This window comes from Doryrhamphus excisus, chromosome 6, assembly GCF_030265055.1.
Source record: "Doryrhamphus excisus isolate RoL2022-K1 chromosome 6, RoL_Dexc_1.0, whole genome shotgun sequence".
Lineage (NCBI taxonomy): Eukaryota > Metazoa > Chordata > Actinopteri > Syngnathiformes > Syngnathidae > Doryrhamphus > Doryrhamphus excisus.
In genome coordinates, this window is record NC_080471.1 from 11339969 (window position 1) to 11362661 (window position 22693).

General features: G+C 42.5%; 3 protein-coding genes across 5 annotated transcripts in view; 1 reads left to right on the forward strand and 2 right to left on the reverse strand.

The window, feature by feature from the left end:
• Nucleotides 1–11224, reverse strand: part of poc1b (POC1 centriolar protein B) — a 35651-nt gene extending 24427 nt beyond the window's left edge. For both annotated transcript variants that reach the window (XM_058076233.1, XM_058076232.1), the window contains exons 1-10: nt 10763–11224; nt 10430–10514; nt 9926–10097; nt 8834–9013; nt 7319–7426; nt 7101–7216; nt 6890–7023; nt 5249–5317; nt 4577–4729; nt 4410–4487 (exon numbers count right to left, since the gene is read on the reverse strand). In XM_058076233.1, the coding sequence (XP_057932216.1) occupies nt 4410–4487; nt 4577–4729; nt 5249–5317; nt 6890–7023; nt 7101–7216; nt 7319–7426; nt 8834–9013; nt 9926–10097; nt 10430–10514; nt 10763–10777 (1110 nt within the window). In that variant the 5' untranslated portion in view covers nt 10778–11224. The remainder of the gene's footprint in view (nt 1–4409; nt 4488–4576; nt 4730–5248; nt 5318–6889; nt 7024–7100; nt 7217–7318; nt 7427–8833; nt 9014–9925; nt 10098–10429; nt 10515–10762) is intronic.
• A 489-nt stretch (nt 11225–11713) lies between these two features.
• On the forward strand, nt 11714–18087 carry cep41 (centrosomal protein 41). 2 transcript variants are annotated; one of them, XM_058075906.1, is made up of 11 exons: nt 11714–12372; nt 12618–12681; nt 12765–12812; nt 12913–12974; nt 15190–15259; nt 15326–15446; nt 15523–15674; nt 15744–15811; nt 16563–16677; nt 16755–16973; nt 17431–18087. In XM_058075906.1, exons 1-11 carry the CDS (start codon nt 12340–12342, stop codon nt 17550–17552), a joined length of 1074 nt encoding a protein of 357 aa, XP_057931889.1. In that variant the 5' UTR covers nt 11714–12339; the 3' UTR covers nt 17553–18087. The 2 variants fall into 2 exon arrangements, with proteins under 2 accessions (XP_057931889.1, XP_057931888.1); XM_058075905.1 differs by having other exon boundaries at nt 11716–12372; nt 15323–15446.
• A 495-nt stretch (nt 18088–18582) lies between these two features.
• On the reverse strand, nt 18583–22693 carry cpa5 (carboxypeptidase A5). Its single transcript, XM_058075904.1, has 11 exons — nt 22432–22693; nt 22218–22299; nt 21992–22126; nt 20815–20919; nt 20611–20712; nt 20424–20525; nt 20253–20363; nt 20073–20163; nt 19769–19968; nt 19594–19678; nt 18583–18838 (listed from the first exon to the last, which is right to left on the reverse strand). The coding sequence occupies exons 1-11, from the start codon at nt 22497–22499 to the stop codon at nt 18651–18653; spliced, it is 1269 nt and encodes a 422-aa protein (XP_057931887.1). The 5' UTR covers nt 22500–22693; the 3' UTR covers nt 18583–18650.

Genomic DNA, 22693 nt, shown 5'->3' on the forward strand with positions numbered 1-22693 from the left:
CTTCTCTGTGTTTGCATGTTCACCCCGTGCTTGGGTTTTCTCCGGGTACTCCGGTTTCCTCCCACATTCCAAAAACATGCTAGGTTAATTGGTGACTCCAAATTGTCCATAGGTATGAATGTGAGTGTGAATGGTTGTTTGTCTATATGTGCCCTGTGATTGGCTGGCGACCAGTCCAGGGTGTACCCCACCTCTCGCCCGAAGACAGCTGGGATAGGGTCCAGCATGCCCAAGATAAGTCCTTATCCTTGTGAGGATAAGCTGTATAGAAAGTGAATGAATGGACATAATACAGTGATAAACCAATCAGAGAACAGTATGTGATAAGTACAATATGTACGCTTAACGTCTGCCACACCTCCGGGGCTACAAAACGACATTGTGCCTATCTCTCCGCTACTGTGAAAAACCAAGTGAAGCAAATGAAAATGGAGCTTGCCATCATTCCAGTAGGAACTCCAACCTCTTCAAATAAACAGGGCGTTCAAAGTGAAGTTGACAGCGATGCTTGAACAGATGGCGAACATGGAAGCAGCGCCGGGCGAATTACGCCACCATGTGTAAATGGATTGTGGATGCTTGGGCAAAGGTATCGGCTTTAACTGTTGTCAGACCTTTGGTGAAAGCTGGCATCATTGACAATGAGATTGACTACCACAATGAAAAGAGGGAACCCCGCATGTTTGATGGAGAGATTCATGCAGTTGTTCAATTCAGATGCAGAAGATGAGCAATTTGATGGATTTGTGGCAGAAGATTAATGACAAAAATATGATAAGTGTATTGTTAAATAGTAGAAGTTCAATTAAACTCACTGTTTAGTGAGTGGGTTTAGTGAGACCTCGCTATCGGCGGAGGTCTATTCAAGGAATAGACGAACATAAGCACTGATCCAGGATTGGTTTCACCTGGCTTGATTGATCTGTGTCTACTGTACAACCAATTAAGCTTGGATTCTCTTATTTTGGGTTGGTTCAGCTCAGCTCAGTCATTTATCATGGATGTCTGCAACCTTCTTTTGTGCAGCGGGCCCCCAGTTTGTTAGCATAACAGCCAGTTGCAATGTCAGATGATTGTCAGTGCGGACTGGGCTGGAATGACGCAAAGTTTACTGTTTAATTGAGATAATAAGTGTCGATAACGCAAAAAAAAAGACTCAGCCCTCAGGGAATTTCAAACACTGTGCCATGCGTCATTGCAAGTTTTATCCAGAGCCGAGGGCCTAAATCTCTGCTCATCTGTTCTGCTACAATTATGAGTCCATTCGTCACAAAGGCCACTGATGTCTGGAGATAACATTTGTTGTGCTTCAACTTCATCCCTCCGCCAAGTCGCAAAACAACATTCATGCATGTTGAAGCAACAGCAGCAGTTATCTCATGTAATGCTATTTATTTATGTGTTGTGTATAAAACACAATATAATAAGGGTCCCATTAAAATTAAAATGAAGTTTTATCATCAATCAACCAAATCGACCAAGTCGACATTAATAATTGGGGACACACTGAGTTGAGAAATCTCCAGAATCGAGCCACATACCAACCTCGGGCCAATTTCTTCCATGCCTCCCCACCACACACACACACACACACACTCCACTCGTCACGTATCAGCCTACGCTGGGAACTGTTAGAATGATGGAAGGGAAACATGGAGGCAGGGCAGAAGGGAAAGCACTCAGGAGGTGGAGGAGGAGGAGGAGGAGGCTGGGATGGAGTAGAGTGACTGAGGACTACCGGCAAGGATGGGGAGATGACGATACAAACATGCACACTCAGCATGAAACCCACACTATTAATACACTGCCATTACCCTGTTTCACCCTGCTTGTTATAACCAGATTTCTTCTGCTCTTCTCCCCGTGTCGTTGTTTCCACCTTCGATAGATAGTCCGGATGACCAAATACCACTCTTTCATGTCCGATACCCACACCGCTACTACAACATTGTACATCGTTACAATGCATGTACTGCATTTTGCTTAATATAGACATTGAAACACAATGTTCAAGCTGTTTCTTTTTTTTTACTTTTATATGTCTTTTGTATGCCACAGTGAATATTGGTTGTTCCGACTGTAACATATACTATGTCTCAATTAGGTGGGGTGAACAAATAAACACCTGTACCTTAATAGATGCCTACATACAGTATTTCTGTGTAAAAGAGACAGGCAGATAAAAATAAAAATAAAAATAAAAAACAATAATAATAATAATAATAATTGCAAGATCTCTGTATAAAAGAGTCCCCACAAACCATGAAAAAGACACACACACATAAATGAAACTCATTCACAAACACACACAAAAGGATGAAGATGCGTGTCGTTGCATGTGAATGACAGCACCACCCCTGGTGAGAATGTGTACTACAATCCAGTTGCGGTTGTCAGAGATTCTGGCTTGTCTATTATTAGCTGGCGCTGCAGATGCATGCCGGTCGAGGCCCCCCGGGGGGCCCGAGCACCGGCACGTGTACTCTTGCGCTTGAGCACCCCTCAACTGCGCCTCCCTCCAACGCTCACCCGCACCATCCTCCATCGCCGAATAACTGTGATCTTCACTTCCCTCCATCTCTCCGTGTGATCTCGCCACTTCTATCTGGGCGAGCAGCACATGCCTTCACATGCCCCAGTGTTCAAAGCTAGAGGAGGAGGAGGAGGAGGAAGAGTGGGAGGAGGTTGCTGACAATTCCACAGCAGAGGATTTGAGATTCAATGAGAGGTTTCCAAACAAACCAAAAAGACGAAATGTCGATAATATTGTCACAGCAATACACCCAAAAACTGGTGTTTTGATCATGTGATCAACTAGCAGGTGTCGCCATGCTGCAACATTACAACCACACTAGTAGCATAATACCTCAAGTCTCTTGAATATCACCAATAATCCATAATTGATCCTATTCTCCCACCATTTACAACTGAAGTTAGTGTATCGAATTGAGGATTGAGGATACAAATGTCTTGACCTCACCAACACTAGACAGTGCTATAATGACAACCTGAGTCCTAAGCCACTAAATCCAAGTGGATGAACAACAATTAAAAGCCTCGACTCCTTCCACTCCTACATATAGGCTGCAGTACTGAATCCCTTCACGGGGCGTCCATGTTAGCCGTCGCCGTTTGTGTGTGTTTACTGGCACCAATCAAGGAGATTTGTCATGACTTCCACTTGGCTCACTCCATTCATGGATGCTGTCCTCAGGCCACAGGCAAAGCAGCACACAATGACACAAGTAGGCCAACACACACACACACAGACACACACACACACACACAGTGAGAGAAAACTAACACTGACATGATAGCTACATTTTACGCACGCTCATTTTAGAGACATTAATAATTTTGTTCAAAGGTACCGCAACATACTGAATTATAGCAAATTTGTGTAAATGTTATGGTTAATTAATATGCTTTGGTTGATGGTTATGGTTATGCATCACAAGGGCCATTCGTTCATTTTTAAAATGGACTGTTATTACGATATATTATTAGATACTACACAATTTAGTTTTGTCGTCTCTCACTCAAAGCCAACATGTTTTGTTCAGTTAACTTAGCATATATTGATCGATGCTGGATTGCTTTTAGCGTCTTTAATGTACAAAATGCATCAAAGTGGCCCCAAATTCTTTCTTTTATTTGTATGTGGTCACCGCCATGTTTCAATAAAGGGCGGCAGTAGAAGTGAACAATAGAGAACATCAAATTTAAAACGTCTCCTCCTATGCTGCTCTTAACTCATACACTTATGAATATTTCCTAGTTTCCCTATTGTAAGACAAACAATCATTATTATTTATCTCAAAAGAAACAACTTGTAAGTATTCAAACGCAGAAACACGAGGAACAGTAGCACTCTTTGATAGCTGGCAGTAGTTCTGGAACTAAGAAGTCGGCCTGCAGTACCACCTGGCGGTCATAGCTGGTAAAACAGCATTGCCTGTGGACCGGGGTGAATTTTTGCATAAACCTTGTTATTTTTTGTATATCTGTAATCTTTGCTAGTCAGACGTAATAAATGAACTGAATGTAAACTAAATGCTATTTTGACTGACATACTACTCAGGTTATGTACACAACCATCAAGGAATAACAAGCAATTATCTCTATTGCAATATTGAATTGAATTGTGAATTACTTATGAAATCAACTATTTTGATAACCTGTAAACTCTGAAACTGTGATTGTGAAATAGTAATCATTAGTAGTATGTGAAGTTGAAATATGAAAGTTTACTGGTTAGATTTTATTTAAACAGTATGTTACACTATACGTTTTATACTAAGAGGAAGAGCTATTTGACTTGTAACTTGCATGCTGAAAAAAGTGTGTACACAGCTTCAAAACATTCAGGGGAAATCCTGAATATGATCTTTCATAACGTTGTGACTCACAATGTTGTCTTGACCAGAGTCCCGTATCTCTGTGACGTGTGGGTCAGGTGTTTGGGTGTCTGCCACGGCTGGACTGACCTGCGAGGACACACAAAGACACACCGACACATTCAAACATTTCTGAAAAATATTGAAAGATAATCTTCACAGCGGCGATGGCGGGTGACCTGAATGTCTGGAGGCTGTGCCAGGTGAGGGTACGGTGCGCGGGGGTGGATGTCAGTCAGGTGGGGAGAGGGAATGGGCGTGGACCTCCTGCTGTGTTGCTGGAGAACTTCCCGGTAGGATTTGGTGTCAAAGTTTGTCTTCCACAAAATCACCTGAGAGCATTACTCACATTTTACGATTTATTATATTAACAATAAATAACACAAAAGTATCCCCACAAAGGATTCAATTTTCCAAACTGTGAGTGGTTAGCTTGTAGGCCACACAACTAGGAGACCCGAGTTCAATCCCCCACTCGGGCATCTCTGTGTGGAGTTTGCATGTTCTCCCAGTTTCCTCCCACATCCAAAAACATGTTAGCTTCATTGGCAACCCCAAATTGTCCATAGGTATGAATGTGAGTGTGAATGGTTGTTTGTCTATATGTGCCCTGTGATTGGCTGGCGACCAGTCCAGGGTGTACCCCGGCCATCCCCAGCTGGGATAGGCTCCAGCATGCCCGCGACCCTAGTGAGGAAAAGCGGTATAGAAAATGAATGGATGGAAGACAAAGAATGACGAATGACGATTCAGGGACAACCCAGGACTCAAGTCCAAACTCTCATTGATTCATGAATGGATTAAGTGCCAATATCTCTACCTTAGAGATATATTCATTAACAACCACCAACCTTAGAATCCACTCCTCCAGAAGCAAAGTGATCCCCAGCACCAGAAAAAGACACAGTGAGTACAGCGGCCTGAAAGCATAAAAACACAAGCAATAAAATTTATTTTTTCTTTGTTAATTCAGGGATTGATCAACCTAGTATATACAGTATTATGAGAATAAACATTAACACAGTAAAAAAAATTACATAGAAATATCAAGAAATATATAAAATACAATATATCAAAATATCAATGATAGAATTAGTTCAGCATTAGTATAACTTGGCAAGCATAGCTAAAAAATTATTTGACCTGTTTTAGCCATGTCTCCCTACTGTGTGTGATTGTGTGCTTGCGTGTGTGGGTGTGTGTGCGTGTGTGGGTCTAGTATGGAGGGTGGGAGGGAGGGGCTTTCTTTTTGCTTCATTGTTTTTTCCTTTTAATTGTGGAAATGGTTTTAATTCTGTAAAGCACTTTGTGTTGCATTTCTTTGCAGGGAAAGTGCTATACAAATAAAGTTGATTTGATTTGATTTGATTTGATTTAGCATTACATTATATGATTGGGAGAAAGGCATAGTTCTTTAGAAAAAGCTAGTGTTTATTGAAAAATACTAATATTGATTGATTGCAAGAAACAATTACTGATGTTCTGACCAGAAATGATAATAATTTTTCAATACACTCCCAATCAAAATTTTAAGTCCAGTTAAAAAATTGCAAAAATTGATATTTTGTAATGTTGGATATTAAGGAGGCTCTTACTAGAGCTTCAAAATGCAAAAAGAAAAAAATGTGAGTGAAAAAAAATGTTTTGAGCAAGCAATTTCAGCTGATCGAAAGACAACAGCTTTTAAAGCCAAAATCTTAACAAAAATGTGGATTCAATGGCATTTTCATGATATTTGATGGCAAAGGCAAAAAAGCTTTCTCTCTTTGAAAGAGGCTAGATATTTGAGCTCTTGCGGCACGCTGTTGCTGCTGAGGTTGGACGCAGTAATTTTAAAGTGTTATGAAACAATGCCATCAAACATGTCGGGTTCCCTCTCATCATTGTCGGAGTCAGTCTCGTCAGGTGGCTTTTCAGCAATGATGCAGGCTTTCAGTTAAAGCAGACACCTTAGCCCAAGCATCCATTGCCTGGCGTAACTGCCAGTCTTGGGAAAGGTTTGTTCGCTGTCTTTCATCCATCGCTCTCTCACTTTGAACGCCCTGTTTACAACAATGTCCAATATCGTATTACGTCTCTGTGTCAACAGGAAATGGTCTGACAATCAATCAAGCAGAGCGCAACAACATTTTTACAGATTTTGGAACTCAGTGCACACATACTGTAAGTCGCACCAGATAATAAGCACACCGTAGATTTTTGAGAAAATGAAAGGCTTTTAAGTGCACCTTATAGTGCAGAAAATACGGTATACGATATTTCTATTTTAGGGCATTTCAGGATTTTTAAGCTATGGTCTCTGATGAGCAGTCTACTTCACTTTAATGGTTGTTTCCAGTAAACTACTTAACTACAAACATAAAATTACAACTTAATTTCTCTGTAGTTTTGAGCCAGGTTCAATTTTACATAGATATGCTTCTCTTGCATGAGAACAGCACTCAAAGCAAAGACTGAATTGTGTGTCACCAAGTTTATTTTAGCACACCGACCTTGTGTCCATGCAGCGTATAGATGGGGCGTCCCTCTAGTAGGTCCAGAATCTTGATTGTGCCATCGCTAGAGCCGCTGATCATGTAGTTATCGGACGGGTGGAAGGAGAAGCTGTTGATGCCTGCACTGTGGACTGTGAGACAAACAATTCATTCATTCAACAATTCATACAAAAGTAAAAACAAAAGTATTTTTCTGTGGTTGCTCTACCTTGGTAGTGCTGGATGAGCTTATTGGTGCGTATGTCCCAGATTTTAAGCGTGCTGTCAGCCCCAGACGATGCGATACAGGTGCCTCTTGAGTTGAAGTCCACAAAGGTTGCTGAACTGGAATATGTAGGACACACAGGGAAGGCTCAGACGTACAGTAGATGCTTTGAAGGAACAAAAATTAACAAAATTGTTGGGGTCTTTTTTTTTTTTTTTTACCCGCAGTAATCACTGAAGCAGTTGATGCAGTTTTTGCTGTACGTGTCCCACAGTCTGACGGTGCCATCATCCCCACAGGAAACTATGAGGCGGCCATCGTGAGAAAACCTACACGGCAACAAGTCACAATCAGCACTTTAAATGACAACAAAAACACAATGGGGAATAGCATCAAAATTTAAGACCCTTAATAGCATTTGGAGGAAGTGTCAATAATGAAACCAGTATGCTGCTTAGTTATCACTGTCCATTTCATAGGAACAGATCCTTTCACATGTTCAAAGATACCATTTGTATCCTTCATGGTTTGCAGCAATTGAGCCAGTGGCTTTGACCAACATTTCTCCACTTTTCTGACTGTTTTACATTGTTTCATTTTCACTTTCTTCGAAACATTGTTGTCAGAAGTGTTGTGTATGCCCCACCTACACACTGTCATGTTTCTATTTGTGTATATAGTTGGCTTTTGTTATTTACACATATATTCTGGTTAGTACTTTGATTATATTTGGTTGCCATTTAAGTTGTTTAATTGCCACTTTACTGCACGGCGGTCGAGTGGTTAGCGCGCAGACCTCACAGCTAGGAGACCAGGGTTCAATCCCACCCTCGGCCATCTCTGTGTGGAGTTTGCATGTTTGCATGCGTGGGTTTTCTCCGGGTACTCCGGTTTCCTCCGACATTCCAAAAACATGCTAGGTTAATTGGCGACTCCAAATTGTCCATAGGTATGAATGTGAGTGTGAATGGTTGTTTGTCTAAATGTGCCCTGTGATTGGCTGGCGAGGTCCAGGGTGTACCCTGCCTCTTGCCCGAAGACAGCTGGGATAGGCTCCAGCACCCCCGCGACCCTCGTGAGGAAAAGCAAAAGCAGTGGCAAATGAATGAATGAATTGCCACTTTAGTTAGTTAGTTTTTCAATTAGAAGTCATTGGTTTTGTTCCTAATTTCTCATCAGTTTCTCCTTTTTTTGAGGTGATTGGTCGGGGCACAAACATGGAGGCGTGCCCATGTGAGTGCAGGCCAGAGGCTGATCACCTTGATTGGACTCTCCCAAGTGTCACCTGTAGGAGGGGGGATTAACTGGGTTGTAGTTGGGTAATCTAAGTTGTTATGTGTAATCGAGTGCTTAAATGTATACAGGAAGTGAATCTTCAGTGTGGTACTATTGGTAACATAAAAGAAGGGTGTTATAAATGTAAATAGGGTATCTTTTAGACGTATTGCCTCACCCTCTCATTGGGAACTATGGTTGGCCCTTCATGGATAAAAGGGGCTGGGTGAAATTGTTTGGGGGAGGCCTGTGTGTGCTGGGGGAAATGCTGTTGCACGGTCTGGCGAAATAAACTTGAAGAGCTCTCAAGCCCATGTCTGCATTTCAGCTGCTATGGCTATCCCGGCTAGTAAGAGGCCATTTTTTTCCAACTTAAAATCTTACAAGTGTCATTGATTAAGATCCAACTTTGTCCCCTTGCTGTACTTCTACTATTCAAAGAAAACGGTGCATTGTGTTACCTGGCGCATCGCACCCAGTTGGTGTGCTGAGTTAGCGAGTACATGAAACATCGCCGGCCGACACTCCACACTTTCAGGGTCTTGTCGTCGGATGCAGTCACAAGCCTTTGGCCATCATGGGAAAAGGCGACACTGCGCACGGTGGCTGTGTGTGCTTTGAACACCGTGGACTCTCCTTTCCTGTCAAGCACACAAAAAATGAACTTTGACGGCACTCTGATTTACTCTTAGTGAAATTGTTGTTGTTTTTTTATTAATAGCTACAGCACTCTCAATCGATCCAAAATGTTAATAAAGCTATATTACTATGAAAAAATAACATTTTATGCTGAAAAATCATCATATAAGGTGCATCCAAACATTTGTAACTCATACTGGAAATTAAAGTATTTTTTTAAATTTTCTAAAACAAACATTTCATACATTATACACAGTATATACACCGGTATTATTTTATTTATTTTTGTATATCAGTATCAACTAGAGTTGAGTTCACGAGCCGATACACAAAATATACAAGAACAAGAATTTAAGATTACTTTTAAAAAATGTTCAATTAAAAAAATATCAAAAATACAATGTACTGCAATGTACTATTTTTTTTACCTCCACTCACAGAGACAAAGACTAACAAAGTATGACTGACAAAAGGGCTCACTCCATTCGTGCTGTTGTTCTATGGTCCAAACTTGTCAAGAGACGAGGAAAATAGATATGCATGCACATGGCAATATATTGCGACAAAATTATTACGTTCATTTTAATTTATTGTGTGATTAATTATTTATTATGGTCACAGGCATAGTGGACATTTTTTCTGCACGAGAAATCTGGTAAACGTTTTAATATCGTAAGATCTTGTGACAGGAGGTCCTGTGACACCCCTCATATTTCAGTGTTTTTCTTTTTACGTGATGCATTTTTGCTGTCTGTATTTCTACAATTAATTACTCACCTGACTCATCATTTAATATACTTTAACATTTCAGCAAAAATGTGTGCAGTGTGTATTTTTCCAACATTTTTGCACACTCTGAAATATTGTCTTCCAACTCTTGGGGGAGCCCCACACTGTAGTTTAAAGTGACCTACATTGTCGGCTTCCACAGTCGTACCATCCTGTCCTTGGAGGAGGTCGCCACCAAGCTTCCCACGGGGCAGAACTGCACCGAGGTAACGACATCCTGATGGTTGACGAAGCGCAGAGACCTCCCCTTGGGGGACAGATTCCAGATCATCAAGCTCTTGTCTGCGGAACCAGAGGCTAAGGGAACACCAGAGAAAAAAATAATTCAAACATAGATGTACATAGACATAAACTTGTTGCAGCTAATTTATCTATACACTGTAACTCTATATTAAATATTATTTCAAGTTGCTGAGGTGCTAATTTGAGATTGTTATTGCAATGCCCTCTTATCAGGCCTTCCTAAAAAAGACTGACTAAAATGCTCTACAAAAGTATGATTATCATGACTATAGCTGCATATAATCAATAATCCACATCCTGTAGCCCTGTATCTTACGTTAGTAAATGCTGCAAGCACAAATAAATGATAAAATAAAACAGAATGGTATAGTCGCTGCTGACGTTACCTATTTGCTTAGTGTTTGGACTGAAATGTACACAGGTAACAGCATCTTTGTGGCCCTTAAAGGTCCTTTCCACGCAGGGATCCTCCTGCAAGCAACACAAACATATTTGCAATGTCTTTTTTTCATTTGTCCACCGTTTAGTGTCACACAAATTGTGTTCAGACAATACTAAGGACAAACTCAGCAGCCAGCAGTAGGATTTTTACATAAACATAAACAGCGCCCCACTTTGCAAATCCTCTTAGCACACACTTAGCTAGCAATGTCGCTTAATCAGCTACTATTAACACGAGTTTTTCAATTCCATTCGTCCAAAAAATGCAAAAATATTACCAATACTGAGGCCATTGTGTGACAGCGTTATAGCTGTGTTACTTGAACGCTTCCTCCATGACAGTCAAACATTGCGCCCTCAGGAAACTCCCGAGACCAGACCAGTCGAACCCAGATAAAATAATTCCGCCTCCCCAGGCAACTCTTTACGTGTTTGCGCTTGAATTTAAATGCATTTGTGCAGTAGTAGTTTTACAGTTTGCACAACAGCTAGTAGGTGGATTGCATACACATCGTAGGGGCACGAGAAAAGTACGAGAAAACTAAGTCATCATTGCGAATACAATATCTGCAGTATTCGTGATTAATGCCAAATTGAATGAACAGCGCTCGTCCGGTGACATAGTCATCGAAAGTGGATGACGATGTGACTTCATATCCAGAGAAAATAGCTAAAAAATGATGTAGCCGCCTCGTCAATGAAGTAAAGCGTTTTTCGCCGCTTAGCAACCATACTGGCCAGTGAGGTAGTGTCAGTTAGTGGTGTGTCGGTCATGAACGAACAGGTCAAAAGAACTAGTTCTTTTTTGTGAACGGTTTGAACGAGGTCACCGCCCCTAAAATACCCGTTCAGTCGGTTCAGTTGCAAATGCTTTTTTATTGGCTGGAGAATAGCACCCCCGCGACCATCGTGAGGAAAAGTGGTAGAAAATGAATTAATGAATGAATGAATTTCAAACTACGTCATCACTTGTTGTTGAGCTGTGGGTCGGAACAAACGTGAACGGACTGACTCGACACGGCTGACCGGATCTCTGCACAGGGGGGATCACTGGCTAAACAACCAATTGACCGAAATGAACGGATCTTTCTACTGAATGAACCGGAATGATCAGGTTCACTCAAATGAACTGTTTTGCCCACCACTAGTGTCAGTGACTGTGATTGGTTAAAAACTCTCGTACAGTCCAATCAGCGCAACAGTTGAAGAGACCTGGAGGTTTAAATTCTCATTTGAAGTTGCGTTCATGGTGCAGATGTTATTTTAAGATTAAGGTATTACTGCATAGCTTGTTTATGTCTACGAGGCCTTTTAAACTATTGTTGCACACGCTAAATTGTACACTCTGGTCTCTATTGTTTTCTTTCTTTTGACTTTTAGAAGCTTTGAAATGCTTTGTCACGCTGCACTGTTAGGTGAAGACATTTATACCCCATTCAGAGACATCTGAGAGAACTGACTGCTAGCTAGCTAAGAGCTAAGCTATCTGACACGAGTATGATGTCTCAATGAATACGTCGGGTTGTCGTTGATGTAATGATTGTGATGATGTCAAGGCGACATTGTCATGTCTCTCTCCTTGAGATGCTGTCTTAAAACCACGTCCCCTTGTTGTGTTGCTGACGTTCGCCTTGTGAGTGTGGAGCGATAACTCGTCATTCGGTTAGTCAGTTCTTCGCGTGTTAGCGAAGGAAAGCTCCGGTAAAAATTTTTTTTAAATAAGAACCACAAGATTGTCTTTTGAAGCACAACTTTGTAGAGCAAAGTTATTTTATCGGAGTGAGTTTTGAAGCACATTTAGGTGTGAACAAACGTCGAGTTTGGTCTCGAGTCTTTGCGTTCTTAGGAGTGGAAGATGTCGCTGTACAGGGGCATCGGCGGCGATCAGGTAATTTGAACTATCAATACTTGTAGTTTACATATTTATCTGGCTAATGTGTGTAAAATTTGTGTACATTTAAGCTGATACGATGATTAACGGGCAGAAGCTATCATAGCTGGCTAGCTGCCGTTGTAGCTGTTTCCATGCCAACCACAGAGCACCTGCAAACTATTCTGACGCCCCAGCTGAGCCTTTAAATTATTTTTCTTAAAAAAAACCTTCACATTGAATTGTCTTTTCTTGGATCAAAGTACATGAGAAAACGCATACCGAAGAATGCAAAGTATCAGCACATCAAAACAAAACTGGACACAGGTTTGGTACTCATTGCTAATTCTAAAAATATAATTCAAGAGTTTTCTAATGTCTTAACTATACGTGTTTGTGTCTTAACACAGGAGTCAGCCTCACTAAATATTTGGAGCGTCTTGAGGACATTAAAAAGAGTGAGTGATGTGCCACACGCTGTTATTAGCTGTATACATGTCATGTCATATGATGATTGACACATTGACTTTGATTGCTTTTTCTTTTTTTGTCATTCAGACTACAAGTGCAACAGGGGTGAAATCTTCAAACGCTTCAAAGTGTCAACATTTGCAGAATTGGTGAGGCTTTGTAACAAGAATCATAGTAAAAATGCCTGCTGGATTATTGTGGCACACACACTTCCTATTAATTTGGTTGCCTTTTTAGCGTCAAAATAATTACAATGATGCAGTGCAGTTGTACGTGGAAGAGCCCTGAAAGAAGTTTGGTATGGCTCTGAACGCTCAGAGTTTTTTTTTTTCTAACACCAGCTCACTGTGACATCACTGCCGGATAAACTTATATGAGCGTGCCCAGGTACAAGCTGTATGCTTGCCCTCCCCACCTCTGCTGCATTGTTTCACTGCTCTCACTGTGACACAGAGCAATGGCTTCCAGAAAATATTTGTTCAAGTGAATTCAATGTTCAAGTTGATAATAATAATAATAATACATTTTATTTAAAAGCGCCTTTCAGGACACCCAAGGTCGCTGTACAGGAGATAAAAACACCAATATAAAATACAAGATAAAAGACAACAAACAATAAATAAGAGCATACAATAAATCGGGAGAGGGGGGACCATGTGAAGCTGTTAGAGGGAATAGGCAAGTTTAAACAGATGGGTTTTGAGAATGGGAAGGGTGGCAGAGTTACGGAGGTCTGGTGGCAGAGAGTTCCAGAGTTGGGGAGCAGAGCGGCTGAAAGCTCTGCTCCCCATAGTGCTAAGGCGTGCAGAGGGAACAGTGAGATGGAGGGACGCGGAAGATCTGAGGGAACGGGATGGCTTAAGAATGTGGATGAGGTCAGAGAGGTAAGGGGGGGCAAGGTTATGGATGGACTTGTAGGTGTAAAGAAGGATTTTGTAGTTAATTCTTTGTTTCACGGGGAGCCAGTGGAGTTGCTGCAGGATGGGGGTGATGTGGTGGAATGAGGGGGTCCTGGTGATGATCCGGGCAGCAGAGTTCTGAACCAGTTGAAGTTTATGGAGGGATTTGTGAGGGAGGCCAAAGAGGAGAGCGTTACAATAGTCAATGCGGGAAGTGACAAGGCTATGGACGAGGATGGCGGTGGTGTGGGGGGTGAGGGAGGGGCGTAGACGATTGATGGAGCGCAGATGAAAGTAAGCTGACCTGGTGTCGTTATTGATGTGGGATTGGAAAGATAGAGTGCTGTCGAGGATGACACCCAGACTCTTGACCTGCGGGGAGGGAGAGACTAAGGAGCTGTCGATGGAGAGAGAGGAGTCAACTTTAGATAGGGTGGATTTGGTGCCAATGAGTAAGAATTCAGTTTTATTGCTGTTAAGTTTCAGAAAGTTGGAGGTGAACCATGATTTTATTTCAGAGAGACAGGAGGTGAGGGAGGGGGGTGGGAGTGTAGAGTTGGGTTTGGAAGAGAGGTAGAGCTGGGTGTCATCCACGAAGCAGTGAAAATGAATGTTAAATTTACGGAAGATATGGCCGAGGGGGAGAAGGTAGGTTATGAAAAGAAGGGGCCCCAGGACAGAGCCCTGGGGCACACCTGTGGTGACTGGGGAGGGGTCGGAGGAGAAAGATTTAAGCTGAATGAACTGAGTGCGGTCTGTGAGATAAGAATGGAACCAGTGGAGGGGGGTGTGGGAGATGCCAATTTCGGAGAGTCTACTGAGGAGGATGGGGTGTGAGATGGTGTCAAAGGCCGCACTCAGGTCAAGGAGGATGAGAATAGAAAGTGAACCGGTGTCAGCTGCAGTGAGGAGATCATTGGTGATTTTGATGAGTGCAGTTTCAGTGCTGTGACGGGGAAGGAAGCCGGACTGGAAGGGTGATGGAAGGCTAACTTGCCTAAAGAGGCAATCATCAGGCAGATGTGGTTGGAGTTTCAGATTCCCGACCAGCAAGAGAAAAATATGGGACTTTAAGGATATAAAGGATATATCTTAGGATATACAGCTGGAATAGGTGCAGATTCTGTAATATGTAGAAAACTTTCTGTGCGGGTTATCATGTGTAGCTACTCTATAGGAGTCCACAACTCAATACAAAGTGTAGAAAAATTTGCATAAGAGGTCTCCTTTAATATATTGTCAAACCTCTAATTTGTTTAGATTGTTTATTTTTCCAATGGGAAATGATGGCAATCGAAATAATCTGTTCCAGGATCAAACCTTGGCCATCATAAATGCTTTATGAAGTATACATGCAATGTTTCAGGTGACATTTTAACATTCTTAGCAGTCATAAAAAGAAATGAAGCTGTATTAATGTATGTGTTTCCTGACGTGTGACTTTGATATTTGTTTTTCACATCAGATACTTCAGGTGGCGTCTGTGTCAGACCTCACTGAAGGCATCAGTGGCGATTCATCTCACAGCCTTGACGGTAACACACAAAACCTTAAACAATAACCGGACTCCACCCAGGGTGACTAGTCTCTCCTTGCAGAAGGTGACGCTGTGATAGAGTCCAAACACGCTAATGGCTCAGCAGAGACCTCGCCACTGTCCGAGACTCAGCACAGCATACAGGACCAGGAACACAGCCAGCCCCCCAGGTCCACGCTGTTAAGGTAGCGCTTCAAAACCTGATAGTGTACAAACGTCATGTTTCATGAGACGTATAAGTGATGTACGCTTTTTTTGCAGCGTCATCAATGGTGTTGGCGAGCTGAACATGAACGGGGACAAAGCCAAGCCGCTGGATGAGCCAGACGCCAATAAGCCGTACCCAGACTGCCCCTACCTGCTGCTGGACGTGCGTGAGCGCGATCAGTACGAGCAATGCCACATCATCAGCGGTATGTGGTCCCCCCCTCGTCCCGCCACAAGAACATATCTTCATCTTTTGGCTTTTGTACTCCCTGCAGCCCACAGTTTCCCCATCGCCATGCTGTCGCGGACCATGAATCCCTACACCAGGGAAGTACTGGACTATGTATCCTTGGCATACAAGTGTAATAATAAGTGAAGCAGTGTTCATATTAAGATATAAAGATAAAACATGCATATTTCATTTTTTTACCTGTTTTTTTTAAAATATTGTTATTACAGTGTAAAGACAAAACACGCAGGTTAAATGTTTTTACTGCAATCCAATTGCAAAAATAAAGTAGTGTTAATGTAAAGTAGCAAAGAAAACATTTTCTGTCATACAAGCGTAAAAATAAGTTAAGCATATGTTAATAAGATTTTCGGTAAAACACACATTTTTTTTAACATTCTACACAGTCATTCAATAAATTAGTGAAGCAGTGTTAAGCCATAAAGACAGTTTTGTTTTGTTTTTTTTACCATGAATTGTCATACAAGCATGTAAAGTAACAGTTTATAAATAACTTATAGTGTTAACAATACTAATACTAATAATAATAATATTAAGATTAAAAAACAGGCATATTAGAACTTTTTTTTACCATACACAACTGTCATGCAAGTGAAAAAATAAGTGAAGCAGTGTTACTATTAAGATGTCAAGAAAATTCCCACATACATTTTTTTTTCAACTGTCCTACCGGTCTAAAAAGTTAAGGAGTAACAATATAATTTTAGTTTTGATACAAAGTGGTGACCACATTTGGTGCTATGCCCAGTCACACAACCTCCATATTGGTTCCATAAGACAGCAATGATGTGTGAATCCAACTTTATGTTTAAACATCTTGGCTCTTAACCCTGCACACGTGTAGAAAAATGCCTCTGGCAAGATTATCATTGTGTACGACGAGGATGAGCGCATCGCCAGCCAAGCGGCCACCATCATGCATCAACGAGGCTTTGACAACCTCTTCCTGCTCAGCGGAGGTCAAGCGAAGCCTGAACATCACCACAATGACTTTACCGAGATGATGTTGTTCCAACAATGGTGTCCTTCAATTAAGGTCTCAAGGTCATTGCTCAGAAATTCCCAGAGGGGATGACGACTGGGCCCCTGCCTCCTACCTGCCTGCCTCCTCCCGAACCGACAAAGTGGAAGAAGTGCATTCCACCGCCGCCGCCGCCATTCTCGCAAGTGGCGGAGAAAAGATGGAGGTTTACTGCGGACGAACTTTCCAGGATTGAGGGGCAGCTGGACAACATTGCCATCACGAGTAGCAGCAGTAAGTTAGCATTTATTTACATTTTTTAATGTCCTCATTGAATACAACACAACAGCAAATTATTACTCAATACTTACTGGAAAATATACCTTATGGACCCGATTGGAAATACTACAAAAATACATAATTTTACCCCCAAACAATGATTGCGCTACATTACAGTACTAAGACTTAATTATATGATGTCATTCCGATAAAACCGAAAAAAAATATCTCAGACAACTAATAAAGAGGTTACCTGTACTGTGCTGGAGAGTGTACAAATCAAGTGCTCCTTTTCTGTGATGTGCTACAACTGGCCTGTCGATAGTAGCAACTAACTACTGATGTTCTATGGAAAATAGCGGCGATAAGGTATTATTTATGCTCATCAGCAACTGCTGCGTTATGTACAGGTGCACACAATCATGCACAGTTTCTCAACTCTTTTCAACTCTTTCCAACTTGTTTTGTTCAGGTCGTACGTCCAGTCGCATGTCCACCTGTAGCAGTCTGTCCAAAGTCTCCAGTGTTCAAAGCCGTCAGATGTCCTCTCTGTCCGGGAGGGACAGCGGTCGGGTTCATAGGCCCTGGAAGTAGCCCCGCCCATCCCCTCACCCAAGAGTGAAGTATTTTCTCCTGCTGGCAGCATTAGTTTCTGCTAACACAGTCAATGAATGTGTTTGCACTCCAATGAAGATGTCACTACTCAGATCTGTGGATCATGTAAGTATTTTTATTAATATTTAATGTGCACGCTGGTCATGGCCAGCTGGGACAAAATGTCTGAGTGTGCGTGTGTGTTTGGCGTGTGTATATACCACCTACCTAAGTCCTGAACCACTGAATGTGAGTACAATAAGACGCATTTCTAATGCTGTACTGTCACACAAATGTCTTGACAGTTTTATTTGGTGATGAAGACTGATCGTGTTGGAATGAATGAATGTGTGTTTGATTCACTGTTGCATTGCCAGTGTAACAAAGTTTTGCTGCCTTCCTTGTTGTGGGCTTCACATCCCAAAGATCATGTGAACAGAAGTGATTTATTTCTTTTTTCTTCTACGTGGCCTTGAAATCTGGTCTGGTCTCATGATTTAATAAAATGGTTTACTGGAATTATTTCATGTTATTGTGTCACTGGTTAAATCTATTTTTGATATTTATTAGTTTAAAAATAATAGTTTAATCATGTTGATAATTTATTATTTTGTGAATACATTTCTCATTTTGATTTCTGCAGCCTGATTAAATATGAACATGTGATCAACTCCACATTAGCTTTAGCGGTTTTACACCATAACTGTGCTACTACTACACTACAGATCCTAAAGGAAAGAATTTATGGACTTCACTGATTAATTATTGATGTGCAGTATCTATTACAGTAACTTGGACACTAATTATTGATGGACGGTCACACAAGTACACTATTATGTTTTACCAGTACAAGCTAAACATCCAATACAAAAATTCTGCTTTTACAACGATGATACTGAAAATTTTTGATTTTGCAAAACCATACAGAGAACTGCGCCTAATATGCATGCCTTTAGAGATGTGAGATGTTAATTAATTTGATTAAATTCCAAAACCATCATTGTTCTATACAAAAGACTGCCAACAATCAGAGACTTGAGTTTTTTTAATGGTCTAATTGGAGTCACAATACCTTCCTCCTACAGTGGTGCTCTTACATTAGTACAGGTTCTTGGAGGTGTGGTCCATGATGGCCATGAGTGCCAACCACGTCTCCCTGGCCGTGGGGATGATCTGATTGGCGGGCAGCATGAAGCCGTAACGTCCTGTGTCCCTCAGCTCGAAGGTGAAGGAGTACTTGATGCCCTGGTTGTATGTCCAGTCGATAGTGCCGCCACTGGCTTGGTCTGTGGCAGGAAAGGATAAAAATGTATCTTTTCATCTGCATAATGAGGACACAGGAGTCAAACTCAAGGCCACATAGCTAGGAGACCCGAGTTCGATTCCACCCTCAGGCATCTCTGTGTGGAGTTTGCATGTTCTCCCCGTGCATGCGTAGGTACTCCAGTTTCCTCCCACATTCCCAAAACATGTTAGGTTAATTGGTGACTCCAAATTGTCCATAGGTATGAATGTGAGTGTGAATGGTTGTCTATATGTGCCCTGTGATTGGCTGGCCATCAGTCCAGGGCGTACGCTGGGATAGGCTCCAGCCCGCCCCGCAACCCTCGTGAGGATAAGCGGTAGTAAATGAATGAATGAATGAATCACCAGATCCAGCAGAAGAAGCTGTGTGTGGCATTTTGTAATGTGGATTACTGCCACCCAACAGGACTGGAGTGGAACATCAAGGTTTTACAATGAAATGAGTCAGACAGGCTTGTCAAATGATGATTCATGTCATACATGTTAACATTTGCAATTGAAAATATGGCAACATAAGACCAAAAGCTGTGCTGCTTTCTCTGGCTGTCAGCAATAGTCAGTAGTTTTGTTTTGGGGTTTTTTTCATGGAGAGGATGTTGAGAAAAAAAAAAAAATTGGAAGGGTTGAAGTATCGTTCAGGCCTTGGTCTGCACTGAATTTGTATTCTTGTACAACTACAACAAACAAAGCCTTTATGATGACAAAACGTCTGTTTGGAGGTTAAAAAAGAACTTACAGATGGTGTTGATGATGCTTCCATATCTGTAACGAGTGCGGTACAGAGAGGCCAGGTCAGTGATGGCTTTCTTGGCCAGACTGTGCTGCAGAAAACACAATGAAACAACGTGTTATTGTATGTATGAGTAGCACCAGGACAAATGAGACCATGATGGTGAACATTTAGCTGGTACCAGTTCAGCCTGGTCCCTGACGGGGGTCCTGGTGTAGCCGTAAGGGTACAGCAACATCTGGGAGTACGAGTGGATGGACACAAAGCCCTTGATGTTGCCGTGAGACTTCACAAAGTCCACAATGGACTTAACCTCTGACTCGGAGTGGGCCCTGGGTCCACGATAGGTCTCGGAGCAAGTGTTACCGCTGGCTCCGGGTCCTACAGTCATTATAGGGAAAGCATTACTAAAGACAACTTTTAACAATTCCTAAATCTGATCTTCAGAAATTTAAGTTACGCAGGCAGAGCATCCGAGATGTTACCTCCAAAACCAGCATCCCAGTTTCTGTTGGGGTCAACACCGACACAGCTGGAACCAGGATTGGGCTTTCTGGTCTTGCGCCACATGCGGTTCTGGAAACATCACAGACACAAACATCATGTCAAGTGTTCCAGTTGGTCCTACTGAGACCAATAGATAGGATAAGATATTCCTGGCTCACATTTGTGTGGGTGTAGTAGTATCCGTCAGGGTTGGTGACCATCTCCAGGAAGATGTCCATCTTGTTGAGGATGGCGGTGAGCACGGGGTCGCGGCCGTAGTCGGTCACAATCTGAAAGCGACGTACACAACTGTCAGAACATGAAAATGACACTGAGAGACTTTACAGCACCTTCTTGGCAAACCAGGCACCGCTAGCCTGGGTCACCCACTCCCTGGAGTGGATCCCAGTGTCGATCCAGATGGCGGGGCGCTTGCTTCCACCGGTACTGAACTAAAAAAAGTGTGTCAGTCAGTGTCATAAAGGTAAAGATCAACAAAGTTGTTCCAAGGTCAGCCTGCATTGTTGTTGGGTTAACCTTGAGCACGTTGAGGGGGCGACGCTCGTAACTCTGACCAATCACCAGCTTGCTGACCAGTTTGGGATTCTCAGCAACCAGCATGTCCTGGAACCTGTACAGCTACCACAACAAAACCAAGATCACCAGTCTCAGAGTCTCGTATATATATATATATATATATAGCAAAGAAATAAATAGTTTGAGTATCGCTGTCACTCCAACCTCGCTGATGCTGTGATATCTGGAGAAGTCAAAACTGTCTGTGTTTCTGGGCTCAGCTTGACGAGCAGAAGCATCCATCTCTTCCTGCTCCTCATCCAGCATGTCCTGAGGACCAGAGAACACAATTCATTCATTCATTCATTTTCTACTGTTTTTTTTCCTCATGAGGGTCGCGGGGGGTGCTGGAGCCTGGTGCTGTCTTTGGGCGAGAGGCGGGGTACACCCTGGACTGGACTGCACATATAGACAAACAACCATTCACACTCACATTCATACCTATGGACAATTTGGAGTCACCAATTAACCTAGCATGTTTTTGGAATGTGGGAGGAAACCGGAGTACCCGGAGAAAACCCACGCATGCACGGGGAGAACATGCAAACTCCACACAGAGATGGCCGAGGGTGGAATTGAACCCCGGTCTCCTAGCTGTGAGGCTCTGCACGCTAACCACTCGATCGCCGTGCCGCCACGAGTTCCATTCATTCATTCATTCATTCATTTTCTACCGCTTTTCCTCACCAGGGTATCCTATCCCAGCTGTCTTTGGGCGAGAGGCGGGGTACACCCTGGACTGGTCGCCAGCCAATCACAGGGCACATATAGACAAACAACCATTCACACTCACATTCATACCTATGGACAATTTGGAGTCGCCAATTAACCTAGCATGTTTTTGGAATGTGTGAGGAAACCGGAGTACCCACGCATGCACGGGGAGAACATGCAAACTCCACACAGAGATGGCCGAGGGTGGAATTGAACCCTGGTCTCCTAGCTGTGAGGCTCTGCACGCTAACCACTTGATCGCCGTGCCGCCACGAGTTCCATTCAAATGTCTCTTAATATAGCGCTGACTTCTACCAAGGCTGAAGATGTCTGGCAGGTGATGCAGTTCTAGTCCTACATCTGTGTATTACAAAGTCATGGTGTCCTAACCTAACTCTGTACTAACAAATTAACCAACAAACAGTTAATTTCATTAACTGACAAAAGTGCGAGAGACTGACTCACTGCATAACAAAAAATGGATGAACGATTCACTGATTCAACAACTGAAAGATTGGCTGACTTACGAATAACTAACGGACCAACAAGCTAACTCATCTACTAATGAAAGTATGTATGAACAAAAGACCAACTCATGAACAAATGACTACAATGACCGTCGCCCCACCTGCAGGTCTTCAATCATGATGGAGTAGTCGATGTCGTTGCTCTCCAGGAAAAGCTTCACAGCTTCCAGACTATGGAGAGGAACTCGGACGTCCGCAAAAGTGTCCACGTCAGTTGCCTCCATCCAGAAGTCCAGCTGAAAACATTGCACATACACACACACTCAATATAAGTCAATTGAATTTCAGATTAATTTTGAGTTTTGCTTTGATGTGATGTTGTCTGACCCCAAACTCCTCCATGTCCTCCAGCTGCGTGAGAAGAGACAACCGGAGTTCATCCTTTGCTACAATGCGAAGGACCTGATGTCTTTGAGGAAGAAATACAACTTTTGACACACACTATTATAATAGTACTGGAGTCTACATACAGTATACATACTGTAATACAGTATACGTACTCTACATTGTGTTCAAATATAATTATATGTCACGAACTCACCCCTCAAACGTCTCCTTGCCCAGAGCGGCAACGAGCAGCACGGCCAACACAAAAAGCCCCCTCATCATGACAGACCACGATGAGCCTGCCCAGCTCGCACCTTTATTGACCGGCAAAACGGGTCACGTGACCCAAAGAAACGACCTTGTTCAGTGACAGGGAGGTGTGTCAGCGGCTGCTCCAATTCCCACGTCGCACACCTGTGTAGTGTGAGCGCCAAGGTTGTCCTCGATCTGGATCCTACGGACCACTCTTCACTAGT